Source organism: Triturus cristatus, chromosome 1_2, assembly GCF_964204655.1.
Source record: "Triturus cristatus chromosome 1_2, aTriCri1.1, whole genome shotgun sequence".
NCBI classification, from domain to species: domain Eukaryota; kingdom Metazoa; phylum Chordata; class Amphibia; order Caudata; family Salamandridae; genus Triturus; species Triturus cristatus.
In genome coordinates, this window is record NC_140580.1 from 576,660,509 (window position 1) to 576,679,938 (window position 19,430).

At 45.7% G+C, this 19,430-nt stretch overlaps 1 protein-coding gene across 1 annotated transcript in view; it reads right to left on the minus strand.

Moving 5' to 3' along the window:
* Positions 1 to 10,913, minus strand: part of ACTR1A (actin related protein 1A) — a 249,474-nt gene extending 238,561 nt beyond the window's left edge. Inside the window, exon 1 of the mRNA XM_085606531.1 lies at positions 10,763 to 10,913. Coding sequence (XP_085462657.1) covers positions 10,763 to 10,810 — 48 coding nt within the window. The 5' untranslated portion in view covers positions 10,811 to 10,913. The remainder of the gene's footprint in view (positions 1 to 10,762) is intronic.
* Positions 10,914 to 19,430: the final 8,517 nt, after the last annotated feature.

A 19,430-nucleotide genomic window follows, 5' to 3' on the forward strand; every position in this document is an offset into this window, starting at 1 on the left:
CATAGTTCATTGTTGATTGCCCTCGTTTTAGGGTATCTGCAAATCTCACTAGGCGACTCCACAGAGGGCTTCTATGCGAGTTTCCCATGCCGAAGGCGAGATGTTTGTGGGTTGCTGATTTGAATTAAAGCAATTATTCATCCACTTCCATAATCACTTCTAATCTCGTGACTACATTATTTCATGTGCTTTGTTCCAGTGGTTTTCTTCTATCATTCTCTCATAGGAGAATATTGCTTTCTTGTAGTTCCAGGGAATTTCTGCAGCCTTTGCCTGCTGTGGAGCTTAACACTAATATCCTGATAGAAGATCTTCATTCTCCTTCTGTAACAGAACCTCTGCTTTACTTTAATGAGGCTTTTACTGAGCCCATTTAGTGGTATGGCAGAAGTAAATGACTGCTCCTGCTGTGTACCGATCAGTTGCAAAAAGATATAAGGTAGCGCCTGGGAATTCAGCTTTCCTTTCCGCACAACCATCCTCTGAGAGCTTAGTAGTCCTGGCATCATGCTCTACTAAGCAGTCTACAGGCTCTTTCCCCTCCACGCCTGCAGAGAGGGAAGCTAAGAGGATGGAGCAATCAGATAAAAAGGTCTTTTCTTCAGCCAGTGTGGCCTTGAAATCCACAAATGCGACGTGTCTGATGGGCTGGGTCGCTACGTTCACGCTCTGATGGATTCTGCAAAGGAAGTGATCCCCAAGCTTCCAGAGTACGTTCAGGGCCATTTTGCGGAGGTTTTATCGGACACACAAGTTGTGGCCGGTCAAGTCATACAGTCAGGGCTTGATACAGCGGACTCTGTTGCTAGGGTTATGGGTTCCTCAGTGGCAACCAGGAGACACGACTGGCTAAGGGGGTCTGGTTTTTCTCCACCCTTTTGGACTTGCCTTTTGATGGCTCTCGCCTCTTTGGGACTAAGGCAGACTTGGCACTACAACGCTTTAAGGATAGTAGGGCCACAGCTAGATCGTTGGGTCAGCAGTCCCAGCCCAAAGGCTTTGGTTACCACAGGTTTCGTGGGTTTGGCAAGACTCCTTCCTTTCGGGCCCGGCAACAGCAGCAGAAGCAGAATTCTCTGTATAGATCGTACAGAGGAAAAGGTAGAGGTAGTCTGCGAGGCTCAGCTCGGCAACAAATCTCTTCCTTTCCGGTTCACCTTACTGGTACCGCAGGGAAGCAGCTCTAGGTCGCCTATCTTAGAGCATGTTGGTCCCATGGGAGGTGGGGTGTCCCATTTTCTACAAAAATGGAGATCAGTTACATCAGATCTCTGGGTTTTTGATCTCATCGAAAATGGATACGCCCCTTCTTTCCGGGAGTTTCCCCCTCCTTTTTCCCCTCACCAGGGCTGGTGCTCAGATGACCATCTGTTGCTCCTGTAACAAGAGGTTCTGTCTTTGCTACAGAAAGGTGCGATAGAGGTTGCTCTGGAGCATGAAAGGGGTCAAGGATGCTACTCCCAGTATGTCTTGATCCCCAAAAAAGACGGGCATTTGAGATTGAACCTAGACCTCGGGATCTTGAATTTTCACCTCAAGCAGGAGAAATTCGAGATGTTGACCCTAGCTCAGGTTCTTCTGACGCTGCAGCAGGAAGACTGGATGATGTCGATCAGTTTGCAGGATGTGTATTTTCACATTTCCATCCTGGGGTCGCACCAGAAGTATCTCCGTTTTACGGTGGGATCTGAACACTACCAGTTAGCAGTCCTTCTGTTCGGTCTTACATCCGCTCCACGGGTCTTCACGAAGGTGATGGCAGTTGTAGCAGCGCATCTCAGAAGATCGGGGATTCCTGTTTCTCCCCAATCCGGACGACTGGCTCAAAGCAAAGTCGCCGGAGATGGAGTTGCATCACCCGCAGGTAACACGGCTGTTGTACGACTTGGGGTTTTTGATAAATGTACCCAAATCTCACCTGTGCCCTCTCAGCGCAACCTGTTCATAGGGGTAGTACTGGACACTACTGTGAGTTGTGCTTTGCCGCCTCCTCAGAGGATTCTAGACATCAATGCTTTGATTCCAATTTTTCAAGATGGAGCGGCTGTTCCAGTCTTGAAGGTCTAACGCCTGCTCGGTCTGTTCACTTCCTGCATACTGTTGGTCAACCATGCACGCTGGCACATGAGGGCACTCCAGTGGTGCCTCTTCAGGCGGTGGTTTCAACACAACGAGGATCTCAGGGAGGTGGTCAGAATCTCCAGAGACACTGCAGGAATGCGGTTATGGTGAAGTGTTTCGGACAACCTGTCTCAAGGGAAGCTGTTTCAACCTCCTTCTCCGATGGCCACAGTGATATCGGATGCCTCCACTCTAGGGTGGGGGCTCATTTGGGGGATCTGGAGGTCAAGGGCCTTTGGTCTTCAAAGAAAAGATTGCTTCACATCAATCTTCTAGAACGGCCGGCGATACGTTTGGCTTTCAAGGCCTTTCTTCCCTCCCTTCGCGGTCGGTCACTTCAGGTCTTGACGGACAACACTACCGTGATGTGGTACATAAACAAAGAGGGAGGAGTGGGGTCGTATCGTCTCTGCAGAGAGGCTCTGTGACTCTGGTCCTGGGCTCAGGGCCATCAGATTTGTGTGATAGGAAATCATGGTAATCATCTGGCCGGAGAGCTGAATGTGCGTGCGGACAGTCTAAGTCTGCAGTACTCAGCCGATCACGAGTGGCGTCTCAATCCGGAGGTGGTCCATCACATGTGTGGGGGTTTCCTCAGTTGGACCTTTTTGTCACTCACAAGAACGTGCACTGTCCATCGTTCTGCAGTCTCCAGTATCTGATGTAGATACTGGAGACAACAGTATCTGATGCAATGAGCGTTAGGGGACGTGTTTTAGCTAGACTGGGGCTCACAGATTCTTTACGCGTTTTCTCCCATACCCTTGATTCCTCGACCCCTTTGGAAGATTCGTCAAGACTGGGCCCATGTCATATTGATCGCTCCAGACTGGCTAATAAGGATATGGTACACAGACCTCCTTTAGCTCTCATCGCACCCTCTGCTCTATCTCACTCTCAGGGCAGATTTCCTCTTGCACGGGCAGATTCTACATTCCCACCTCCAGAGCCTGCACCTTCATGCCTGGTGGATGTTATTTTATCAGCCAGAATACACTCCACTAACTCTGTCTACTCTGGTAGGTGGGCCAGGTTTGTAAAAGGGTGTGGAGAGAGATCAATTGATCCTTTGTACGTTCTGAGCTGCAAGACTTTTTGGTATAACATAGGTGGGCACCCTCCTCTGAGAGCGGGGCTGCTTGGGGATTCAATTCAAAAGTTGAGAAATCCATAGGCAGATATATCCATCAGAAGAGCAAGTTACTTACCTTCGGTAATGCTTTTTATGTGGATACAGTAACTGCCTGTGGATTCCTCACTGACCCACCCACCTCCCTGTTGCTTGCCTGTTTATACTGAAAAACAATGGTCATATGATTCATGCACTCTGTTATGAAATACTTGAAATGATATAGTATTTGTCACTAGGAAATGTCTATGTTTTTGAATTTCCAGTTTCTTTCTTGGTTTCTGTGTAGAGTTGTGGAAATGTTGTTGGTTCACCAGTTCACCTTGAAAGCATGGAAAAAATGAGCGGAACTGACGTCAGCACGCCAACAAGGTCTTCTTATGGCTCTGATAGTGTTGCGTGGGGTTGCAAGCGGAGCCGTCCCATTGTGACGTCCTTGTCGACTTGGGAGAGCTATGGAGAAAGGTGTCTGTGGAATGCTGCGCAAGGGGTAATTTAAAAGGTGAGGAACCCACAGGCAGATACTGTGTCCATCAGAAAAAGTGTTACAGAAGGTGAGTAACTTATTCATATATGCTCATTTGCAATTTCATACACCATAATAACAACATTGCTGGTGGCAGGCGCATAGCACAACAAAGCTACCCCCAATCACATATTATAAATTCCAGAGATAAGAATATTTCAAAGTTCATTTCTTTAAAAATATCATTGCATAGGGGCATTCTAACAAGGAGCAAACAGGATTTCACACAGCATGTGAAGCCTTTCTTAGATGCCTTATCAGTGGTGTTTCACATTTGATATCATTTTCTGCAAATATTTTCTATTGAAAGACCAAAAATAAGAAATTAAAAAATATGAACATAACTGGATTTTTTTTTTTATTAACAGCAGATTATTTGCGATTACAGTTATTGCAGACTTAGGGCCCGATTCCGATCTCGCTCGGAAAGCCCTACGGCCGACTCACGCTCGTAGAGCTTTCTGAGCAACTCGGGCTCCTGGGTTCCGAGCGACAGAGTACGATGCGCTGCAGCGCTGACGGACTCGAGTCGCTCGGAGCCCCATTGAAGTCTATGGGAGCCTGGTGCACATAGGTTCCCAAAGACAATAAATGCACGTCTCGGACGCAGGAGCCCGTGTCGAGGAGACGCCTCATTCCCGCCCGCACCGTGCATGCATGTGTATGGAGGACATATGGTAACAGTCTTTCTGCCCCCCTCAGGGGTGCAGATTGGAGTTATTACCCCCAATGTGCGCCCCTGGGGGGAAGAAAGCCCACTAGACAACAGAGACTTTTCATTTTTATAAAAATATTGAGGTGGGCGCTGCCCACCAGGGTATGGCCATGCCCCCATTCCAAAAGTATATGTTAACAGTCTTTCGAATTCCCTGTGGGGGCAGACCGGGCTAATTACCCCCAATCTACTACCCCAGGAGACAGAAAACCACCAGACACCAAGGATCTTTTTGATTTTTGTAAACATGCAGGTGTGGGTGCTGCCCAGCATGTGCATGGCCATGCCCCTGCCCCAAGTAAATGGGGCAACAGTCTTTCTGCCCTCCTCACAAGGGCTCTCATTGACCTTGGCTTGATTCGTTCCTGTTGCAGGCACTAGGCCCAGTCACAAAAGTGGAGCAGCATTTTTATTGGCACAACTGGAGTAACGCTGTGTGGTAGGAATTTCGTGGATTCCTGCAGCCTCCAGAAGTTTTCATTACAGAAATGTAAGGAAAATGCATGATTTCAGTCAAAGTTTGAGGTTTGCAAGGCATTGTGGTTAAGAAAAACGTTGTGGGATCCAGGAGATGTACAGGTTTGCAAGCTAGGCTTCCCTACATGCCGGCAGAGCTAGGGCCCAATATCCACAGCTACCCATCTTGCAAAAAAAGGGTCAGTTTTGAGTGCAAAAATGTGATGTATTCATGTTGCATTTTGGGAAGTTTCCCGTCGCATGTACTAGGCCTACTCACGCAAGTGAGACTTGAAGGAATGCACAGTAGAAAGAAATCTGTAGTTCCTCACAGATTACAAAACTTTCCATCACAGAAAAGTGAGGAAAATATGTTTTTACAGTCAAAGCTTGAGGTTTGTAAGGAATTCTGGTGAGAGCCACGCAAGTCACCTCCACCCTAGATTACCCGGAGGGGTCCAGTTTTCACAAATATACAGGTTTGCAAGGTTTTCCTAGGTGCCGGCTGAGCTAGGGTCCAAAATCCACAGCTATCCACATTGGAAAAAAAAGGTCAGTTTTGAGTGGAAAAATTTGATGAATCTAGGTTGTGTTTTGGCCCATTTCCTGTCTTGGGGCACTATGCCTACCTACACAAATGAGGTACCATTTTTATCAGACGACATGTCAGAGCATAGAATAGTGGCCCTTTCAAATATAAGGCAGTGTGAAGGAAATAAGACATTTTAAAAAATACCCTCTAAATCTTACATAAGTACATGTACCATCAAATTCAGAGCTGTACAAGTCACTTCTGCTCCTAAACTCCCATCGTATGCCCATTTCCGAATTACATATGTTTCCTAAATAACAATTTTTCGCTCTACATATTTCACCAAATAAATTTTTCTATACTCGGTACACGATGAAAAAACATTGTAAGGTGGAATTCAGGGGTTGGTTCTGGGTGCCTTGGGTTTTTGGAGAACCTACAAACCCTATATATCCCTGCAACTAGTAGGGTCTAGCGGGCGCAATGGTATACTGCTTTTGTAAATCGGCCATTGCGACAAAAAGTTACACATAAAAACTGTGTCATAAATGGGCTTTTTTTTCCTACTCATTCTCAACATTTCATAAGTTTCTTTGGGAAAACCTTGTGGAATCCACACATATGACCGCTTGCTGATTTAGGAATTTTGTCAACTTTTCAAAGATCTATAGCTTTCCTGGAACACCCATTGGTTTCACACTAGTTTCCACCACAAAAGGAAAGTAGGTTAAATGCACAAAAAATAAGAAAATGGGCTACCTTTTTGAAAAATGGCAAAACTATGGTAAAAAAAATGTTTTTTTTGTTCAGCTCTGCGTGTTCCTGAAAGTTGGGAAGATGGAGGTTCAAGCACAGCCAACCATTCGTTGATGCCATTTTTAAATGAGCACTTTGTTCTATTTTTCGCAAAAATGTTGCTATATTTTGCCTATTTTCTCAGTGCCCTCAAGGATAATATAAAAAAAACTCGGGTACCTTTAGAATCCGCATGATGTTGGAAAAAAGGACACAAATTTGGCATGAATACCTTATGTGGAAAAGAAGTTGTAGAGCCCCAAGTGTGAACTACCTCAAATAGCCAAAAAAGGGCTCTTCCTTGGGGTAAGGGGGGGGCAGCAGTTAAGGGTTTAACTACATGTTCTTCATGTGAATATTGCCAAAGAAGCCCAAACAAGCATTGCAATGCCAATAGGCCACACCTTTAAAAGGCATTAGCTGATCTTTTCGCTCTGCCAGTACTAGCTGGTGATGCTGAAAATCATCGGCAAAAAGAAAAAAATCTCGTTGCTGATGCTGAACAGCACTGGTAAAACAAATAAATGCATAAATATAATAAATAACGAATGACTGTTGCGTAAGGGCCAGCCATTTTGGCTCGGTAGCAAATTGCAGATGCTGGGACTACCCAAAAAGTAAAATATCTTGATGTAAATAAGGGGTAGGAAGAAGCGGAGGATTAAGGCCAGAGCAAGGGTAGTAAGGCCAGAGCAGGGGTAGTAAGGCCAGAGCAGGGGGCGGGGCTTTAAAGCAACTTAACACCTCCAAGAGGTTTAGCTATGCTCGAGGGAAGAGACAAACACAAGAAGAGGAAGGAAAGCCACCAAATATGAAGCAAGCGAGATTAACAAAAAAGCCAATTTCTAAGTGATCTTTCTGTCATCCCATTGCTTAATGCAGAGAAGGAGCTATGAATTGGGATGAAAGGGTCGGGCGATCTGGAACTCTAAGTGGTTTGTATCCAATGGGATGTGTTGTTATAGCTCCATTTTCTCATACTGTATGGCTCTGTGCATATGTAATTTGTTGTGCATGTTCTAAAACCAATAAAATGTTTTGGTATTTAAAAAAAAAAAAACTTTAAAAAAAAAAATGAAGGAGGAGACGGTGAAGTAGGAGGCCTGGAACAAAATACTCAACTTAAACAAGAGAAGGTGCAAACTAGTGTCTACCAAATTTAGATTGACCACAGCTCCCCATCTTCAAGAAAAACTCCAGTAAAGATCATAGGCCCTTATAGTAGCCTTCTTCTATTAGAGGTGTTCGGGGGAAAAGGATAACATGGGCGGATACATGGGCATTCTCAGGTTGCCAGTTCCATTATCATCCTACTGGAAAGTGTCATGTTTGCTATCAAACAAATTGTCTCATGAAACCCCGAATTTAATGTGGCATGCACCCAGGTGGCTGCCTTGGTGGTTGCCACTGCCCACCTGGCTGCCCCAGGATTTCCTGTACCCTGGCTTACAGCCTACAGTTGCTGCCTCCGAAACTAGAATCTGATCCCTGCCAGGAGGTGTGAATACCACCAGGAATCTGAAACAAAGGCTAGCCTGGATGGGAGGTGTCACCTCCCGCCTTGACAGTATGGCTAGTGAAGAGGGACATCAAGGTGATAAGCTTCAAAGCTCCCACCTCCTCTGATATGCAACCCGTCTTCTCCTGCAGTGACAGGATAAAGCCAACCCCCTGCCCCAAGCACATTTGCAACCTGGACAGGCAGGAAAATTAGACAGTCATGAAGCATACATGCCCAGAAGGCTAGCCACACCCCTATGGTGGGCTTCCTGATCTGTACAGCCAAAGAAGGGTTCTGACATTTTTAAAAGTGGTAGAATAGAAGCTTCTGGGTAGAAAAGGTGCTACACTCCCCACGCAGCTGCTGGGGCTAGTAGCCCATTGGCTACTAGATCCCACACCCCTAACACCCCATAATCTAGGATTTAAGAGGCTCCCCTGGCACCAGAACTTCAGATCTGATCGACTGGTAACCAAAAGACAAAGAAGAGACCTGGGTCTGCGACTTCAGGGCCTGCACAAATAAAAGGACTGCACCTGTGGAAACCACCCTGCAACTGCACGACTGCAAATCGTCCTGTACCAGAGAATAGTTCCAAATTAAAGAGGAACCCCTTTCCAAGCCAATGGCAACTCCAGAACTCCCTTGGACTAGAGGTACTAGTCCCCTGCAGCCGGATCAACAGAATCACTGGCCATCGAACTCGTCGAGGGAATCACCCAAAAGTAAACGGTCTAGTGCATTGTGGAAAACATAGTTCTGACCTCCAGCAAGCTTCAGGTGGCTACCGTTTCCCCTCAGACTCCAGGTGGTCAAAGTGACAAAGTGTGAGCTTGCCGCTGCCAAGCATTATTGATGGCCAGTCAGGCTGCAACTGCCTTTATTACGCGCGGTGCCTCGTGGGAACCCTGTAGCATCTTCAACCAAATGCCTCTGTGGTTTCATTGTCAAGATTTTGCACCCCCTTCCTCATCAGCACCGTCGAAGCAGTAAAACCAGCACCTGCAGCTTCCACTTCAGCACCAGGGACAGCCAGGACAACTCGGCACCCAGCCCCTACGATCCAGTTAAAAATCAACTGACTGTCCAAGCCTGGTTCTGGGGCCCACCTCACCTTCACTCTCAGTTGATTCCACTGTATTCGACCTGAAAGTGACTGATTAGAACTAGTCCATTTCACCATTGACCACAACATTAAAGTTTTGCTGGAGTAAAATGCACTGATTTTTTTCTCCTTTAAAAATCCATGACCCTGGTTATATTAATCCGATAGGATTTGTTTTGGTGTCTAAATTTATAAAACAATATGCTTTATTTTTTAAAATTGGTGTCGGATTTCATTGGACGCGTGACAATTACTTAATCGTCTATGTTGGTACTCTGAAATGTTTAACACATATTCCTCTAGTAAAGCTTGGCTGCTCGGTGCCACACAACCAGGACTGAGCTACGGATTTACTAGTGTGAATCCAAAAGAACCTATTTGGGGTAATGTGCGATTATTACATAGCGAAGCATAACCAACCCCACTGCATGTTAACTCACTTTCCTTTCCTACAGTGTCTAAAAAAGCTGTGGTCAAATATGCCTAAATAGGAATCTGTTCTTAGAGGCGTGGCCATTGGAATTAAGACTGTATCAAATCCTGTACTTCTCACAGCATGTCACCGGAGCTGTCCTTGGGTTCCTCTCCAAGTTTTCTTCCAAATATATCACACAACAACCAACATATACCTAATAGAAGCCAGACCTATTGGCTTTGCCAAGGTTTGATAGCTGTATCAGGTAAATGAAAAACACCTTTGTTGTGAATAATTATCAATGAAAATGTTTCAATCTGAAAACAGTAAACAGTGAATTAAACATTATTATGGTCTGTGGAAGGAGAAGTCACATCTGGAGTGTCTCAGACACTCTCATTCTCACTTCCCACCATTCTCCTCAGAAATATCTCACTGTTAGACACCTTTTTCTCCCCACACATTTCTGAATTCCTCCATCTGCAAATCTCAGGTCATAAAGCACGATCCTCATTTTCTCATTTTGCACGTACTTCCTTTTATCACCACTCCCATCCATTCCCACACGTATAAAACTCACCCACCCATCTACAAGCATTGCACTTACATTTTTTTGGCACTGTCTATATTTTAACAGCTGTGGAACTCACTGGCACGCTTACCAACAATTACAACTGACATATGAAACTATTGCTCTGTGCTTGCTCTGCAGAGAGGTCAAGGACTATATGTGAATGTGGACTTCACAACTTTATGACCCACTGATAGGCACTATGAGAAACTTGCCTCACTTAAAGCATCAATGTATCTGCTCAGTGTGGGAGTTGCTGTGCAAGTCTCCAGCCTAGGCAGTTCACTATTAAGTAATGACCTCGTGCTGATAGCGAGACAAACAAACCTCTCTCATAGCATACAACGTTAATTCACAGTCTTAGCTTGAGGTTTGGCAAAACCAGGCAACTGCAAGACAGATATAATGTGGCACTTATAAAATCAATACTGCGATTTTGGCACGGTCAATTGTCTATCCTACATGGAGTCTTAGGACTTTTTGCTGCCTTGTGGTTAGAACACGGCTTTAGCTCGAGGAAAAGTGGTAGGAATAAACACAATGACTAAAATGTTTAAATCCCGCCCACAATGCCACTACTGATGATGCTCTCAACCAAGGAGACCAGGAGAGCCTTAAATGCCATCCAGCCTAACCTGATGGACCTCAGGTCGGCCTCCCTTTACACTTTAAAGGTTACAGTTGGTGCTAGCAGTCGAGGCAATGGATTTATAACGGTTGACAGGTCGGTTAAGGGCTAGTTCGTTAAGTGGCAGCTGGGGTTAGGGACGGTACTAGGTACGGTCTCAGCTAGATGAAGGGCCGGTGCCATGAGCGTAACGAATAAACCAGTGACACTGGACAGCAGACCTCAGCAGGGTATGAACTATCCCACCCACCCTCCACCTTGCACTCACGTTATCAATTACAACGGGCTGGTTGGCGATCACATCATAAGACTCCATGGTGCTTTCTCAGGCAGTAGGAGCTGGCTGGGCGCAGCCGCACATGCGCACCTTGTCCAGGAAGCGTGGATTGCGACGATCTGCGCATGTTCAGAGAAACTGCTTCAACTGGAGCTTCACGGTCTGACAGCGGGAGAGTTCAACATGTAAGCGCAGTGACGTCGCATCTATCCTGCTGGTTCGAGTGTACACTGTGTCTATCTACTATTGAGCGGCGGGGACCCTTAGGGTTAGTCAGGGGCGCAACAAGACACACTTTCCGGGTCATGGGGGCTAGCACCTTGAACTGTATGGGAGAAGCCATCTTCAGAGCAAGAGTGAAAATTACGTAAGACAGCTAATTTGACTGTTGTGGTATGTTGAATCATAACGGAGGATTTTTTTTCTGGCCAATATTCGTTCAATGATTAATTTGAAAGCACCACGAGCCACAAACATCCATGTGAGCTATACTTTTTTTTTTAACATAAGTTAAGGGTTCACCTGAAGGGGTTGTAAAAGAATGGACGAATATGCTGTGATCCAGCGCAGACCCAGTAATTTGGACAGGGACGAACACACAAATATTTAATTCAATTTGGCCCATACACATACACCCAAGTCCCTGTGGCCAGTGTCAAGTTTACGACTATCTTACCCCTTCATATTCAATAATGAAAATTTCGGAAATTTATGTCTACACAATAAACCTTGTTGTTAAAATGTTCATCTTCTTGGTCGATGGACCAATTAGTTGAAAAACTGAAGGCAATAGTTACTCAATCAATAATCAGACGAAAATAATCACAGACTCATTAATTGCAATTTGTTAAATTTATCTAACTCAAATGCATTAATCATTAAATTTTACCTCATGAGAGAAAATACACTCTAAAGTCGTCAACAAATAATCTCAAAATATCATTATTTGCATGAGAGGATAAATGAAGAGACATCAGACTTGCATAAATCAATTCTTGATATGAGAAAGATAGATGAAGAGACAAAAGAACATGGATTAAATATCAAATATACCAACCCAAAGAATAAGAATAAAGAAAACCCCCACCCAGGGCTAGGTAGCGGCGGGGGGACCCCCAGACAAAGAGTCAGGGAATCAAAGACTCTAAGATCAGGATAAAGATAGGACCGGAACAGCTAGGCATCTCTGCAACCCGACAATCAGCAATGCACCTGTCTCTCCTCACGCCTAATGCAGTAGCTGTGTCTGTCGCCCTCGCTTACAACCCCGCCCCTAAATCACCTATTCTTTATTCCCTTACCAATGTAGCTTCCATCCCACTAAAGTTGCTAAAACACCCCGTCTAGCTAGATGATTGGTCAAAACGTGGTGCGGATGATCATCCTACCATTAAGTCATGCTTTTCTTGACTATCCCATTGTCAAACTTTTAGTTCCCACATATTCAGTATGCATCCCTATTCTCTCATGAGGTGAATGTATCGAGTCAAGAAAATTTTTATTACAGTTAACATTTTGTGGGTTTTCACACGGAGACTCTAGAGTTGGCTGCACGTCAAACATCATGTCATTCACCGTGCCATGCTCTTTCAGCATGTTCAGCATCTTTGGCCACTCCATCACGAGGTTTGTGCGTGCTGCAAGTTTCACTCATCACAGTTCAGCTAACTTAACTCAAAATGGAGACCCATCCATTTACTAAAAGAACGGAAAGCAGACATTTATTAATAATGTGATAATGGAATCTTCACTGTTAACCACCCACCTTAACTCTAGTCCATGTTAACAGTTATCCTAGCATAGCATAAGTAGGAAGCAGCATTAATAATTATAACAAAGCAACACACATCATGCCCTTTTACTACATATACTCGCAGTATGCCATGCAATACATTCATAACACGTTCTACACACAATATTATTACAAACTTGGTTATTTATGTATTGTTAGGGGGGGGAATTTTGCACACGCATCTCCAGAGCCAGCCAGAGAGCACATACCTGGGGCTTCCACCAGCAGCATCCAGACCACCTACGCCGTTGTCTCCCTGCCGCCGTCCCAACACCCACGGCCCAGAGACTACAATCCCCAGCCTGCAAAGCGGCACTGGGACACTTCCGGACGCCGTTGCGCCCAGAGGCGCTTAAAAACGAGAGGCTCCCTCGGGGAGCTTTGGAATTTTGCACACGCATCTCCAGAGCCAGCCAGAGAGCACATACCTGGGGCTTCCACCAGCAGCATCCGGACCACCTACGCCGTTGTCTCCCTGCCGCCGTCCCAACACCCACGGCCCAGAGACTACAATCCCCAGCCTGCAAAGCGGCACTGGGACACTTCCGGACGCCTTTGCGCCCGGAGGCGCTTAAAAACGAGAGGCTCCCTCCGCGTCGCGGGACGCGCGCGGGCGGCGCCGGGAGAAGCCCGGGACAAGGGCGGGACCGTCTGTGGCCGTCCGGAGCCGACGGAGGCCGGGCTGGGACAGCCCTCTAACTGTCCGCTCAAACCGTGAGTATCGATAATACTAATTCCCCACCTTATTATCCGTGTACCATGGCCGCTAGAAGGGGCGCTAAAACGACACCTATAGGAATGGTCGCAGGGACTCTCGATCAATTCATAACGAGAGCATCATCGGTCCTAGAACGAGAAATTGAATTGACGCAACGCCGTTTGTCCCAAGACCCTATCTTTCAGAGGAGATCCTCTCTGGGCCCTGTTGCACATGTATGTTCACCAGTCTCAATCCAGCCAAACAGAGCTATTTTGGTCCCTCCTGCAGATGAAATTGAGGCCAATTTAGGTGCCCAGGCCGATGGCCCAAACCGATCAAACCAATCATTACTTGGCCAGCCTACAAACATATCTCCAGTTTTAACGGAAGTGAGTCCAAACAAACAGAAGAATCCACGATCTAAGGAAGGTGCAATTCCCAAAAAGAAGAAGGCTGGCACTGCACCTCGGGCCAGAAAACCCAAACAGCCTAAATCTAATAGAACTCTGGCATCCCAGCCCATAGAGCCATGCCCCTCTGAGCTCTTAATAGATATCCCTGTTAAGGCCGGCGGTGACCCTGAAACTACATATCCCCCTTACTTAGATTCTTTGGTGGGGAAACTGAGTTTGGTTTTATCCTCTTTTATTCAGCCTGTGGTGCATAAATTGAACTGTTTAGATGAAAGACTGGGAAAAATGGAGGCTTTGCTTGGGGGAAATATGGGCCTTAAAACGGACCTTCTTACCATTCAAACCCAAGTTGAAGCCTTAGCAATAACAGTCAATGCCCCACAGCCACAACTTAAGTCAATGCATACCATTGTAAATGACCAACCTATTTTGCCTACTACGCTGGGACCGACTTTGGCCTCTAATTCAAACGGCTCAAAAAATAACCTCTCAATTGTGGAAAAAGCATATCCTTCACGATTGCCAAATTTATCAAATACCGCTACTTCAGGGAAGGAGTCTTCAAACCCCCATGGAGGAAAGCCTACCCACCGAGACTCACCTTGTATTAATTTACCCCCGGACTGTGCCCCATTTGTAGTGATTCTTACGGAGGTCCCTGAGTTAATGAGTTCCAAACAGGAATCTTATGAGGAACTCAAAAACAAGACAATCAACTGGTTGAACACCCATAGACCCTTGCCTAGATCAATTCAAAGCAAGATTTTGTTTGTTAGAAGGGTGGGGTGGGTGGGACATAAACCAAAAAATGTGGATGGGGACTGCATAATAATTAACTTTGAGGATTATAGGGCTGTTGATTATATTTGTAGTTGGCAACAGATAGGTTTCAATACAATGATTAAATCTCTGAGGTTAGACTATTTTTATCCAACAGATCATGTTTATCCTTTGTCTGATTATGGAAGGAACTTTGCGAGGTCACAGCAGGAGGACATATGGCACTATGTACATAGAAGTAGGGGTGGCCAACCTAGGGGAGAAGCAATGGGAATTCCCTTGAGTAACAGATATAGTTTGCTTGATCAGGTGGATTGACTTTTCGTGCCCCCCAGTTCCACCTTGATCTATCATCTAGATTCTATTAACATGAAAGGTGCTTCTAAGCCCACTAGGAGGGAGCACATGGAGGTAGTTAAAATTGTAAATAAACCTTCGCCCCATATAGTAGGCAGAATGATGTATAATGAAAAGCTTTATGCAAGTATAGGGGAGTCTAGGGTTGACTCACCTCTCCCCATGATTAACAATCGCACCCTGGACACACAACTCCAGACTGCCACTGTGCACCCAGCTCCTCTCCTAGCTGGCCCTGGGACACTTGACCATGATGAGTTAACCAACAATGTATGCCTGAGGCAAAAGCAGGCACTGCCAACCGGGTCCTTTAAAATCCTATCATGGAACATAGCGGGACTTACATCTAACCTAGACATCCCGGATTGGTGTACCTTCGTGGACTCTCATGGGATTTGTTTATTCCAGGAAACGTGGGCGGTAGGTCCAACCCACAGGCTGGGGTTTGTTACCTTTACGGAACCTGCATTAAAAGGTACTAGAGGAAGACCATCTGGGGGGTTGTGTATCTGGGTGGGCATTCATTTAGGTTTTACGCTGAAAAAGTTAGAGACAAATAGCCCTGACATCTTATGCATCCTGATGACCCATAACAAAACACCAAAAATGGCCTTGATTAACATCTATTCTCGGTCAGTACAATCTGGCAGAAGCTCTACAACCTTAGATAACCTAATTGCGCTGCTACATACGCTTGGGGGCGATGTAGTTTTGCTGATTGGTGGGGACTTCAATTGCCATTTTGAACCTCTGCAAGGGGTCCCTCCAATCACATTGGCTGAGGACGAAACTTGGTTAGTCCCGCCATCTAATGCTTATCCTGTGAAAAACTGGTCTGCCCTAGCCCTCCAGCTGACCTCTCTTACCTACACGTTTTCCGTCAGAGCCTGCAACGAACGCTTCAAGAGCGATACCCCAGCCCAGCATACTTATAATGCCTTGGGGCACACATCTATTATAGATTACTTTTTGGTGAGCTTGGCATTTTGGCCAGAAAATCCTAGATTTTAGCGTAGCGCCCCGCATAGAAAGTGACCATAATCCCCTGATAATCGAGATGGATTATCAATTAATCAGTGGGGATAGCACCCTAGTTAGCTCCCCAAGTAATAATTTAAGAATAGTACAAGGTGGGAGAAGAATTCGATGGGCGGTCGCCCATTCATCCATTGAAACTATGGCAAAACTATATCATGATGCTATCCCCCTGCTCGAAAGGGCATATTCCACCCTTATCAATCCTTTGAATATGGATGTCGAGTCAATGGCCGATATTCATAGTGGAATGGTTGTTATATTAAAGGATACCTTTTATAAGGAAGGCATTGCCAAACCTAAACAACGAAACGATAATAATTTATGGTTTAACAAATCCTGTAGGGACGCAAAAAAAGCGCTATTGCTGGCCTTAAGGCTAGGCAATTGGCCTAATGCCATCGTAGCCAGAAAAGAAAACAAAAAATTGTTAAAAAATGCCAAATCAGAATGGGAGGCAGACCGTTGGGCAGCCATTACATCTGCACTTGCAGCAAAGGATTCAAGGACCTTCTGGAACCTTGTTCATACAGGGAATCCAGAAGGTAGGACCACGATCCCCCCCAACATCTCCGAAGAAGCCTGGTCTACTTATTTTAAAGATCTTTACTCACTTTCCTCTCTATGTACAAATCGACTTTCCCTTAGTCTTCCGGCCCTGAACTACACATGGCCAGCGCTATCTTTTTCATTGGAGGAAGTAAAGCTGACCATTTCAAGCATTCAGTCTAATAAAGCGCCAGGACTCGATAAGATTCCTGGTGATCTATTTAGAGAAGAACCAGCAGTTTGGGGCCCATACCTTCTGGTATTATTCTGTAACGCCCTGAACGTCTCAGGATCGTTTAACAGACACGATAATGAGAACGCAACCACTTGTGAAGGTTTAGTTATTTTAATGAAGGCAAAAATAATACAAGGAATAAACAAAGGTTATAGTCACTGGAATCCTCCAGGCTAAGTACGTTACCAGCCCACAGCACGGATGGTCCTAACCGTCCTCTGCATATACGCCGATCCCGGCGTATGCCAACAGAGGGCAGAAATGAAATGGCCGACAATGCCAATCGGTAGGCTGTGAGGGGCACGAAGAGTGTTGGGGAGAATCGAGGAGTCAGGGAAACACCCAGCCGGGGTCTCTACCTGAAGGGAGCAGCCGCTCAACCTCTTCCTCAGACTGCACCGGGACGCGGAGTCACCTCCTGGTGATGCGTCACCGATACCCCAATCACAAGCAAAGAAGACTGAACCGAGAGCAGCCGCTCGATCGATCCTGTGGACTTCCGAGTCTGTAACGCGGCAAACACCTCCTGGTGTGCGTTACAGCTGGCAGTCCCTGTATCTCTGGTCGGGCTGGGAGTTACGACTCCAACCAGCAAAAGCGCCACTGCGCTTTGACTCAGCCGAGTCAAAAAGCGAAGCTCAATGGTTATCCGGTAGAGCTTCCGGGTCCTTCACAGGTGACGATGGGGCAAGACACGGCCCAGGGAGTAACGACTCGACCTACCTCCGTTCTTGCCTTACTGGAGCACCACTCCGGAACACTGCTCTTCACTAAGCAGGTACGTCGGTTGTAAACACAATATCCGACAGCGTTGTACCTCCCGGTTCCTCCCTTTATAGGGCGTTGTTTTCCTTGAGTTATGTAACAGCTCTCCTGTTTACATAAGGGCGTGTTTTCCTTGAGTTATGTAACAGCTCTCCTGTTTACATAAGGGCGTGTTTTCCTTGAGTTATGTAACAGCTCTCCTGTTTTACATAAGGGCGTGTTTTCCTTGAGTTATGTAACAGCTCTCCTGTTTACATAACCTCTCAACCGCTAAGCATCCTGGGAGATGTAGTCCGTTTTCGCTGGTTACCGTTTTCCTCCCCTCGCATGACAGGAATTCTTGACATATTCAATGCGATTTTGCAGGGCCTACCACTGCCAAGTACTTGGTTGGGGGCGGAGATTATTCCAATACACAAGAAGGGTTCTCCCCTCCAACCTTCAAACTATAGGCCGATTAGCCTTATTGACGTCACACAAAAAATGTACGCCAGGCTATTGCTACAACGTTTAGAGACTTGGATCAGTGACAATGATATATTGACGCCGCTACAGGCGGGGTTCAGGGCAAAAATATCAACAATTGACCAACTATTCCGGTTGCAAGTACTCCATTGGAAGCATGTGACCTTGGAAGGGGGTAGTCTCTATCTCACATTTGTCGACTTAAAGTCAGCATTTGATATGGTGGATCGGAACCAGCTATGGTCCATTTTACTATCAATGGGGGCCCCACCATATCTATGCCAACAGTTTAAGAACTTACATGAAGGCACTTATGCGAGAGTATGCTTCGGTAAACAAGGACAGCTAACTGGTCCTATCCCGATTGAGAAAGGCGTCAGACAGGGCTGCGTCCTTGCCCCGACTCTATTTTCTCTTTTTCTCAACGGGCTTATCGAAGATCTTCTAGCTACAAACGACATCGACTCCCCCAAATTGGGTGCCAGGAGATTTCCCGCCCTAATGTTTGCGGACGACCCGCTCCTGCTTTCAAAATCCCCGATGGGGATGCAGCGCGTGTTAAATCAATTCTCTAAATTTTGCACCAAGAGAAATCTGGTGGTTAACGTAAATAAGACTAAGTATATGGTCTTCAACGCCAACACTGTCAATTGTCCCCATCCAACAATGGATGCCAGACCCCTCGAAAGGGTCCCGACTTTCGAATATCTGGGTCTGACTCTGAACGATAAAATGGGATGGGGTCCACAAGTGGCTAAAGCAAATCTAAGGTTAACCCAAGCAGCTGGTGGAATTTTGAAAGTACAGAAGAATTGCACTCACAAAATAATAAGTGCCCCCCTCGAAATTTTTAAAGTCCAAGCTAGGGCATCTTCCCTGTATGGGGCAGAACTTTGAGGACACATATCAGTTAGTAACCTATCACTAACTGAAAACAATTTTATAAGACAATTATTGGATTTGCCAAAAAGCACTCCTTTGGTCCCGTTAAGATTAGACCTAAACATCTGCCCAATTGCAGAAGTTATTGCTCTCCGGCCCTTACTGTATTGGAAGAGCCTGTGGAGCACTCCTGAGTTGGCCCACTATAAGGAGGAGCTTAAAGTCGTGATGGCTTTATTAGGCTCTGGTAAGATTCCGTGGTTGGCTTCCGTAAAACAGTCACTCATATCGACTGGATTTGAGGATCTCTGGTTTAATCCCGAGGCTTCCTGCCCAGCCATTTCCAAACAAACTATGATAAGTACTGTTAAAGAAATTAACCTAATGAACCTTTATAGTTCTACAAAAAGTTCAAGCTTGACCGACATTTTCTTGGATACCAAGCCCTTTTACAGCTTTGAGCCTACGATTGATATAATCCAACCTACATTAGCAAAGAAACTGTACTTACAATTTAGATACGGTACTTTGCCCCTTTTCCAAAAGATTGATAGGTGGAAAGGGGGTTTTGTACGTCTCTGCCCAGGTTGTTTCCAAGAGGATGAAACTCCTGTACACGTCATCCTCTTTTGTCCAGCTTATTCCTATATTAGGAAGAAATGGATAATCCAGCTATGTAAAAACTT